The following is a 10,928-nucleotide window of genomic DNA, read 5'->3' on the forward strand; positions in this document are numbered from 1 at the left end:
TATTAGCCAGCCAAATGTCTGTTCCTCTAACTTAGCTAGATGTCTACATCTTGAAACAGCATTGCTCTGTTGGGGAAAATGAGATCTATCTATACTTTGATTCTTAGAATCTGAGAAAATATCCTAACATATGACAAAACAACTCCTCAGATAGAAATAAAATACGACTTTAAATAGACTACCTGACTCAGAGATGCAGCACGGTTAGCAGAGTACCCATCTAGTATCACGGAGCCTAGGGTTTGAGCCACAGCACTGAATACACATGCCTATACTCTCAGCACTCAGAAAACAGAAGCACAACCAGCATAAGTTCGAGACCATCCATGTCTATGCAACAAGTTCAAAGTGAACCTGGGATAAATAAGACCCTCACTCAAGAAGCTGTGTGTAAAAATTAATAAAATAAAACAGAAAGATTATCCTAATTATTTAGCTCACTCTAATCCAAGAAGCCCCTGAGTCACAGATGTAGAGCATCAAGAGATCCACAGCCTAGGAAGGGCTAAAAACACTGATGCTGACTCAAAGGGCATGAGAGACACATAGGAATTAAAAGTACGTGAAGGAGCCAAGAAATAGCCAGAAAGGAAAGAGAAGCTTCAGTCTACTACCAAGGACTGTGTTGTTCATAGAACCAGGACAGAGCTACCAGCCTAGAGCATGCATGTTTACACCTGATTTCAGCCCTGACTTCTAGAATAGGGAAATCAACACAGCTTACATGAACTGATAACTTACAGAACTATCAGAAAATAAATCTAGGGGGTTGTTTTATTTTTTGGAGCTGTGAGTAGAACCCAGAGCCTTATGCTTATTAGGCAAGAGCTAACATTGGACTAAACCCATAATCCTTTGTGTTGTTTTAAAATGCTAAGTTTATAGTGATTTGTTACAGAAGCACTTAAAATATATACACAACTGGTAACTATTTTTAGTACGCTATCCTAAATAGAGTATAAAGTTCTCAAAGAACCAAACACCAAATATGAGAGGCAGAGCTGTAGAACTGGGCCTGATCCCCCTAACTATGTTCAAAGTCTTCAAACTTCCCCTGCTTAGGAGGGAAAGGGGTCTTAATGGAAGGAAGAGACAGAACAAAGTTATGGGGACACTGAGAGTTAAAAGCTTACGTGGGAATGGGAAGAAGGTAACTGGGGAGAAAAGGTAGTTTCCAGTAGATTAATAAAACTAAGGATGTCGATGTCTGAAAAGACCTCATGGAAACCTTTTTTTTTTTTTTAAGATTCATTCAGTTTTAATTTGAGTGAAGTGTTTTATTTACATGCGTGTATATGTGCCATGTGTGTGCCTGATGTCCACAGATACCAGAAAATGTTCGATTTTGGAACTGGAGTTACATACTGTTGGTTGTAAATTCCACCGGGAGGTTTCCCGGTGGGAATTAAACTGAAGGCCTGTAAAAGGAGCCAGTGCTTCTAATCACTGAACCATCTCTCCAGTCGCAGTAAACTAATTTTTTATATATAACTTTTAAAGGAGTTTGAACAGAAATATTCTGCATAGGTGGACATTGCTTCTCCTAGAAGACACTGCTACATAGAAACCTCAGTGTCAGGAGGCCCCAGAGACTCTCAAAACAGCACAAGCTATTGTCACTGCTCTTAGTTGCCTATCACATAACCAGATGGTAAACTTCCTGAAGACAAGACTCACTGTGGCTAGAGCACAGAGTCAGCAAGCCAGAACTGACCTGGGAATGCCTCTCGGCTGAATCACTTTTCACAGTGCCATAAACGCCAGGTAGGCTCAGTCGGGGAGAAGAGTAATCAACAGACTAGGCAGCTGTGGACTCTGCATGCTACAAAGCTGACCTGCCAGGCAAGACGTGCCCGCCGGTGAAACAGAAGCAGGAAGGCTATGAGAGTAAGCAACTCTTCTGACTGGATTGGAAGCCTGATCCATAGAAGGAAATCCATACCTAGCACTATAAGCCTCGTCAAAAGTCTATGACTGAGGAGCTCATAGTGTCAATGATGGCGACCTGCTTCTAAATACTTACGTTTATATCCATAGGTAAGCACTGCTTTCAACTTCAGTCAGAAAAATGTTAATAGAGATTCATGACCGGTCAAAGCACTTTGACTAAGGGGCTGCTGAATGCTCAGCCATAAATGAGACATCCATACTAACCCCTGTGACTTTTGCAGAACACATAGAAGAGGGTATGTGAAGAAAATAAGGGTCAGAAGACAGGGAGAAGGGACATGAAATCTGTCCTTTGCATGTGACATGGACATGCTCTCTAGACTCACAGGAGCTAGAACTATCTTCACAAGACCTGCACAGAAAGAAGCCAGTCGATGATAATTCCAACATGGACAGGGAAGGGGCTCATCAGGCTCCACCCCCAACTGAGGACCTATTCACAACTAATGGCTGCTGGAGGAGGAGAAACATTTCTCTTCAGGGATATGGTCAGAGGTAGAAAGCCCATGTAAATGCAGGCAGTACCATCTGAGTGCAGAGTGAAAGAGGAGTTTGAAGAGAGTAAGAGGGAAGACGACAGAGAAAAGAGACCAGATGATCAAGATACACTGCATATATGAATGAAGCTATCAAAAAATAAACAAAATATTACAAAATATCTTAAACAAAATATCTTTAGGGGAGGTTTCAAGACTTAAACAAAATATCTTAAAAACACATTACGAAAGCCAGTTGTTGGTGTGGTAGCACACTTTGATCCCAGAGCACTTGAGTTTGAGGTCTATAGAGCACTTCCAGGACAGCCAGAGAAACCCTGCCTCAAAAAACAAACCAAACAAACAAACAAATAAGGGTATCCTTTAATTGGTCTATTAATGAGTTATGATGTATATACATGAAAGTTAAAAAAGAAAGAAAAAAAGGAAAACCCTTCCACCTACTAACATAATCATAGACTAACCATTCCTCCTACTCTTGAATAAAGTATCCAAGGGTTTTTGTTTGTTTTCTAATTTTTGGTTCTTTTTTTAAACAACAACAAAAAGAAAATATCTAACCAGGTGCACAGTACACCGTAAAATCCCAGAACTGAGGAGTTAAGAGGCAAAAGAGTCAGAAGAAAATGGTCATCCTCAGGCACATACCGAGTTTAAGGCAAACCTGGGCTATGTCAGGTCCTGTTTTAACAAATAAAAATAAGTAAATAACTACATAGCCCAGGCTAGCTTCAAAACCTGCCTCAGCCACTCAATTAGAAGTAAATGTATATATAGTCATATTTGTGAGTGGTTGTTTTGCCTGTATGTCTGTGCACCATTTTCCTGCAGAACCCATGGAGGCCAGAAGAGGTCACTGGATGGTCACTAGAGGTACAGATGGTGAGCCACCTTGTGGGTCCTTGCAAAAAAAGAGGGAGAGGAGGATGAATAGGAAGAAGAAGAGGAGAATAGGGGGAGGAGGAGAGGAGGAAAAAAGAAAAGGAGGAAGAAAAAATAGTAAATACTGTAACTACCACTCATTACCTAGAAGATAGTAAGTAGAAGAATAAATGAAAGAATGAATGAAAGAAAACTAGATACACCAGAGGGACATTTGTTCCCAAAAGAAATTACAGGCCAATTTCCATTTGATTTTTGCTAGCACTAATTCTACTAACAGATAATTATGTCTTTTGACACTGTTTTCTTTTCTAATCACCTAATAATGTGCCACGACCAGGATATACATTAAGATTAAAGAGGAAGAAACTCAATAACTACCATAATATCATTTAATGACCACCAATAAATGTCTTTCTCAGACTAGATCACGACTATAATCCCTTTCAGTCGAGGTTTCCAACTGTCACCTGAACTGATCTCAACAATCTAAATGGGACCGATCCGATTCGGGTTTGGCACGGCTGAAGGCGCCGGTCAAAAGGGGCAGCTCTCCTAACCTTCACTCGTAAGCGCTCTGCAAAGTCAGGCTGGGCTCTGCCCAGGCCAGTCACTCACCGAATCCAGTGAAGCCCATGGTGACCGCAAGCTGAGGGTCGGGTCCCGCCGTGTCTGCGCCTGTCACTGTAGCAAGAAACAAAAGATAGACGGCCCGTCAGCGCGGCGCTCCAGCTGCCCAGCACGGTCCTCCACCCCGGCTGGCCGCGCCTAACCCACCTTCGCTGGACCCCGAGTGCTCCATAGCTGCCCGAGCCCACAGCCTCCGTAGATGTAGCAGCACGCGACTTCCGGCAAGCCTGACAGGAAGTGTCGTCACCAAGACCGCGTCGCCAAGAGCGGCCGGGCTGCGTGGGAAGGCAGCTTTCGGAGTCTCGCCCCTAGCGGTGAGGAGGGAAGGCGACGACCAGACCGCGCCCCAATTCAAACCATGAATAATTTGGGAGTTCCCTAAAACCTTTTGGTGGTTTCAGATGCATTCTCAAGCAAAGTCCTCGCACATTTCTAAGAAGAAGTCAACAGTATCTTGTTGTTGTTGTTGTTGTTGTTGCTGTTTCTGGCTTTTTCGAGACAGGGTTTCTCTGTGTTGTCCTGGCTGTCCTGGAACTCACTCTGTAGACCAGACTGGCCTCGAACTCAGAAATCTGCCTGCTCTGCCTCCCAAGTGCTGGGATTAAAGACGAGCGCCACCACTGCCCTGCTCAACAGTATCTTGTTATTTGAATGCTACTTTTATTTATATTCGTAATGTATTTGACGTACATGATAAAGCTTCCACAGTTGCCCGTCTTCTCTGTATGCTTGAAGACACCACTATCTAGTTATAAAGATGCCAAAAAACTGAAGAGTTGCAAGGAAAGTTTTAAACGATTGCTCTCAGTCACAGACCCCACTGACTAGGCTAGCCTTGTTTACTGAGTAAGGGTTCCTCATGTTATATGTTACATAAGTACTGTGTTTCCAATTTATTTTACTTTCTTTACAACTCGGTTCCTAACCTATACTATGAATTAATGGCACATTATTTATTATATTTTTTTAAAGTCTAAAACAAATACTTGGTTGAATTTTTTTTCTTTTTTTTTTTTTGGTCAGCGTCTCTCATTACATAACCCATTCCTGTCCTGGAACTCAGAGACCCATCTAGATGCCTCTGCCTCCCAAGCTTTTAAAGATGTGTGCAACCAAGCCAAGTGAAAATATTTCATTTTCACATGTACTTAATTATTGTGGAAGTGGTATGAGCATGCCAGAGTGTGCACATGGAGATCAGAGAACAACTTGCAGATCTATTCTTCCACCATGTGGGTTCTGGGGGTGGACCTCTGGTCACAAGCTTAGTAGAAAATACATTTTCCTACTGAGCCTTTTAGTCCACTCAAGAATGAAAATTCTTTGATAAAGTTACTCATAGGCTCCAATATTAGACTCCTGTCTCTGTCTATGGTTCATTGATAATGATTGTCTAATGTTTCCATTGTCCTTAGAGTAAAAGACAAATTTGTTACTAAAATGAAGCTGTAGACCTGTGGTTGCTTAGCATAGACAAGGCTAAGGGTCTGTATTGGATCTCCAGCATAAAAAATACAAATTTAATAAAATGTTAGCCTGGCTTCCAAAACCCTTCTATTCCAATCTTGTCATTTTCAATATCCCCAGGCATGCAGTTCAGTGAGTGACCTCAGAACACACGGTCCCGGAATCTCTCACTCTTCACCAAGCTCTCTTACTTTTTTTTTTTTTTTTTTTTTTTTTTTTGAGACAAGGTTTCTCTGTATAGCTCTGGCTGTCCTGGAACTCAGGCTGTAGACCAGGCTGGCCTCAAACTCAGAAATCCACCTGCCTCTGCCTCCCAAGTGCTGGGATTAAAGGCATGCGCCACCACTACCTGGCTTCACCAAGCTCTTGATCTTACCACCCCACCTCCAACTATCAAATTAAATCTCCCTTGCTTTTGAAAGCATCTGTAGAACTCTGTAGGCCTCCAACTAAATAAGGCCCATTTACCATATGATACCCTAGCCTTTCTTCATAATACAATGGTTGGGCTAGCACTCTGAGTGTTTATTAAATGAATTACTAAAAAGAAATAGTTGTGAAGGCAAGTTACTTTTCCTATGTGCGGGATGTATATAATTTGTAGCAATGAAGTTTGGGTTTGCCTCAAGAGATACTAGTCACAAGTTACCCTGAACTTCACAAGTAAGGCTAATTTATTTTGCCTACACTCAAATATGTTATTATTAGTGCTAATATTTCCTGAGCATAGATAAGCAGCCATTTAGGTACTGGAGTAGAACTTTATGAGTGAATTTTATTATGTAACCATAACCTTTAAGCTCATAAGTAGCAATTTCAGTTCCTCAATTGTCAAGGAGATGAAATTTTGAGATACATGATATATTAAATTCAAACTGCAAAGCACTAGAGGGAAATGAAAAATAAAGAATAACTATTCCATCACCCCATTAGAATTAGCATTCATCAGTATAAACATCATTTTTAAAAGATGCTCTGCTATCAATCAATGATGACAATGATGCAGCTTCCACATTAAACTATTTTTGTTGAGTTTGTGTGAAACAACTTCATAAACATAACTGTAAAATGTAATGATATATTTTTATTTCTCTTGTAGAAAATGAATTTATTCATTAATCAAAACAGGAAGCTGCTCAAGTGATGATGCCCAGTGCAATCTGCAGACTGTTTAAGAATGCCCATACAATCAAAACTCTTTTGTAAATAATCGAAGATACCAGTTGGGGGTTTCTTCACTATACTGATTATATTGACTGTTGAAGCAAAAGAAGGGTGTACTAAAATAGGGCACATTAGAATGTTAGTTTTTCTGAACAATGACTCATCAATTGGGGAGGGCCAGACAGTAAGCCATTTAAGTCTCTATCCTACTGGACAAGAAGGCGCAAGGAACCATAGAAAAGAAAATGATTGATTGATTGATTGATTGATTGATTGATTGATTGTAGTAGAGCTTTGGGTCGTTCTGGTGGAAAGTCCTTAGGGGCTAAATGGTGTATTAGTCAGGGTTCTCTAGAATCATAGAACCTATGGAATGTCTCTCTATGTTAAGGGAATTTATTGTAATGACTTACAGTCTGTACTCTAACTAACCCAGCAATGGGCAGCTAGTAGTTGCTCAGTCCCACAAGGCTAGTTGTTTCAGTTGGTCTTCTAATCAAGCTGGAATCCTGAAAAAGTAAGTTCCAACAGATGTGCTGACAAGTAAGTGCAAGCAGGCAAATAAGACTGAGTCTTCCTTCTTCCAATGTCCTTATGTAGGTCTCTAGCAGAAATCGTGGCCCAGATTAAAGGTGTGTACCACCACACCTAGATTTGGAACTTGTTTTGTCCCAGAATGGCCAAGATCTGCTTGCTTCAGTCTCCTGGGATTAAAGGCATGTACTGCCTTGCCTGAGCCTAAGTTTTTCATGGCCACTATGCCTCAAGATCTCAATGTCAAGATCTAGGTCAGAAGCCTGTGTCTTCCATCCTCAAGATCTGGATCACAGGTGTGCCCTCCATTTCTGGATTGTTCATTCCAGATTCAGTCAAGTTGACAACCAGGAATAGCCATCACAGATGGTAATCCCTGGTTCGTTAAGATAAAGTATTCCTGGAGAGATGGCTCAGTGGTTCAGAACACTGACTGTTCTTCCAGAGGTCTTGAGTTCAAATCCCAGCAACCACATGGTGGCTCACAACCATCTGTAATGAGATCGGACGCCCTCTTCTGGTGTGTCTAAAGACAGCTACAGTGTACTTACATAATAAAAAAAAAAATAAATCTTAAAAAAAAAAAAAAAGATAAAGTATTCCTTGGGATTCCAGGATGGCTCAGTGGATAAATGTGTTTGTCACTAAGTTAACTACTTGAGTGCAATCCCCAGGGCCCATGTGGTCAAAGGCAAGAACCAACTCCCATCTCTGACCTCGACATGCATTATGCCTGGGCATATATACAAGCACACATGTACAGAAGATGCCATCAGAGCTCTCTGGAACTGGAGTTACCAATAGTTGTGAGCATCTATGTTGACACTGGGAATGGTCCAGGCTAGTGCTCTTAACTACTGAGCCACTCAAGCCCCAGATTTTTCTCAAAAGAGTAAATAGTCTTTGAAGTTAGTTCTCTGTGGTGGCTTGAATATGCTTGTCCCAGGGAGTGGCACTATTAGGAAGTAGGGTCTTGTTGGAGTAGGGTGTGGCCTTATGGGAAGATGTTGTCACTATGGGAGTGGGCAATGAGACCCTCCTCCTAGCCACATGGGAGCCAGTCTTGTCCTGTTTGCTTTCTGAACAAGATGTACAATTCTTAGCTCCTCCAGTACCATGCCTGCCTGGATGCTCCCATGCTCCCACCTTGATGATAATGTACTGAACCTCTGAACCTGTAAGCCAGCCCCAATTAAGTGTTGTCCTTATAAGAGTTGTGTTGATTATGGTGACTGTTCACAGCAGTAAAACTCTAAGACATTCTCAATTTTTATTTTGGAAACAGGGTCCCGTGTAACCCAGAGAGTTCAAACTTTCTCTGAAACTGGCCTTAAAATCCTGACTGTCCTGTCTCTGCCTCCCAAATGTTGGGAATACAGGACACAATGCTGGGTTCAGTTCTCTGATTCTTTTATTTTTAGATTGGTTTTATGTATATGAGTGTGTTGCCTTCATGCATGTAGGGGCACCACATGTATGGTGGAGACCTCAAAGTCTAGAAGATTGCACTGGATCTCCTGGGACTGGAATTACAGGTGCTTGGGAGTCTCCATGGGGATGCTGGGAAGCAAACTAAGGTTATCTGGAAGAGCAACAAGTGTTTTAAAAAAAAATATGTGTATGGGTGTTTTGTTTGCTTCTGTCTGTACACCATGAGCATGCCTGGTGTCTGTAGAAGATAGAAAAAGGCATCAGATCCCCTGGAAATGGAGTTACTGACAGCTACAAGTTACTATGTGGATGCTGGGAATCAAATTTAGATCCTCTGGAAATGCAATAAGTACTTTTAACCATCTCTATAGTCAGGTCATCTGTTTCTGATGGGTGGAAAATATGACCATTTCTAGCAAACTGGAATTTTGTGGAGTGTATAGTGTGTGTGCAAATGTGTGTACCCATTCATGTGTAGAGGTCAGAAGTCAATGGCAGGTGGCCTCTATTTCTCTACCTGATTTCTTGACACAGGATCTCTTTTTATACAACCTGGAGCTCAAGACTGGTTGGCCAGCAAGCCCCAGTAAGCCCCAGGATGTATCCGTCTAGCTGCCACTTTCCCATGAGATTGCCCAGCTGTTTACGTGGGTACAGAGGAGCCCAACTCAAATCCTTGCACTGGATGGCAAGCACCTTACCAACTGAGCCATCTGCCCAGCCCTGAAATGGGTTTTGATCATGTAAGAACGCAGGGTTCCAGAGCTACTGTGGTCTATAGCCTTCCCATCAGTCATTCCGACAGTAGGTGAAGCTGAGCTACAGCAAAAACCAAGGCACTGGCAAGCAGACTGTTGTAGTCACTGTGTTTACTTATGGCACAAATCTGCACAAAGAAATCCCTTTCCATTAACAATGACTTCACTAGGTTGTGACCCCTGAGGACCTCTTTTTAGTACTTAGTCAGCAAAATGAAAATTATACATAATGTACTTCTGGTAAGTAAAAAGAATGACTGTTATCTAAAAGAAAACAACTGGTAATTGGGTTGTTAAGTGTCTCATGAAATAACACTTTATCTGCCAAACACTGTAATCACACACATACACATAATTTTTAATCTAGAACTGGCTAAGTTTGACCATTGGGAACATCATTACTACACAGAAATATTAGACCAGCAATATTAGGTCATTCAATTTGTGTGGGAGAAATCACTCCAGCATCTATTTTATGTCAACTTAAAAACAACCATCAGGGGTCTGGAGAGATAGCTAAACTGATAGGAGCACTTTTTGTTCTTGAAAAAGATATGAGTTAGGTTCTTAGCATCCACATAGTGGCTGCAAAATATCTGTAACTTGGTTCCAAAGTATTCAATGTCTTCTTTTGACTTCTGAAGGCACTAGGTACATGTATCATGGTGCATAAACATACATGCAGGCAGAACACCCATATCCACAAAGTAAATAAATCTAAAAATAAATAAAAATAAAAAATAACTACCAGGCTAGAGCTGTGACCTACAAAATAAAAGTAAATTAATGTGGAAGAACATAACAGCTTGTTTTCAAATCAATCATAAAAGTTTTATTTTTTCTTAGTATATTAGATCCTTTTGTTTGTTTTTTTGAGACAGGGTTTCTCTGTGTAGCCCTGGCTGTCCTAGAACTCACTCTGCAGATCTCGAACTCAGAAATCCACCTGGCTCTGCCTCCCAAGTGCTGGGACTAAAGGCATGTGCCACCACCGCCTGGCTTTAGTATATTAGATGTTTTATTTTGTTTCATTTTCTCTAATGCCACATTTCCAAAAGGGCATATATAGCACCTTGAGGTATGCATTCAGAAATATAATCGCATTATCATAGAATTGGTATCCTATATAAATATAGGTAATATAAATATTTGTCTTACAATTAGACATATTACATTAAATGTCATATTAATTATTCAGATTAAGGAGCTGGAGAGATGGCTCCCTGCTCTTTCAGAAGCCCTGTCTGGTTTCCAAGCACTTACATTGAGCAGCGTACATCTCCTGGACCTCCAGGTGCAGGATGTCATATACCCTGTTCTTGTCTCCATGGGCACACACATGCACACATGCATGCACACACATGGGACTCATTCATACAGACACATAAAAATAAATTCTTGTTTTCAGATTATATATAGGATCCAAAGTATCTCTCCTTCAGCAGTCTGATTTCCTGAGAGCATATACAGTTGACTAGGCTTAGCAGAGAGCCCCAGGACAGCAGCATTAAGAAAATAACAAAATTTTGGGAAGTCCAAATTTTTTTTTAAAAAAAAATTTGGGCTGGGTGTGGCAGATGACAACTATAATCACAGCTACCCTGATTCTTGAGGT

The 10,928-nt window shown here is 41.1% G+C and overlaps 2 protein-coding genes across 3 annotated transcripts in view; one reads left to right on the forward strand and one right to left on the reverse strand.

The window, feature by feature from the left end:
- Wdr70 (WD repeat domain 70) overlaps window positions 1-4,228 on the reverse strand; it is a 227,894-nt gene extending 223,666 nt beyond the window's left edge. For both annotated transcript variants that reach the window (XM_031360273.1, XM_031360272.1), the window contains exons 1-2: window positions 4,107-4,228; window positions 3,948-4,013 (exon numbers count right to left, since the gene is read on the reverse strand). In XM_031360273.1, the coding sequence (XP_031216133.1) occupies window positions 3,948-4,013; window positions 4,107-4,131 (91 nt within the window). In that variant the 5' untranslated portion in view covers window positions 4,132-4,228. The remainder of the gene's footprint in view (window positions 1-3,947; window positions 4,014-4,106) is intronic.
- A 3,962-nt stretch (window positions 4,229-8,190) lies between these two features.
- Window positions 8,191-10,928, forward strand: part of Nup155 (nucleoporin 155) — a 64,067-nt gene continuing 61,329 nt past the window's right edge. The window contains exon 1 of the mRNA XM_031359921.1: window positions 8,191-8,301. The gene's annotated coding sequence lies outside the window, so the exon portion shown is untranslated. The remainder of the gene's footprint in view (window positions 8,302-10,928) is intronic.

Source organism: Mastomys coucha, unplaced genomic scaffold (genome assembly GCF_008632895.1).
Source record: "Mastomys coucha isolate ucsf_1 unplaced genomic scaffold, UCSF_Mcou_1 pScaffold8, whole genome shotgun sequence".
Classification (NCBI taxonomy): Eukaryota; Metazoa; Chordata; class Mammalia; order Rodentia; family Muridae; genus Mastomys; species Mastomys coucha.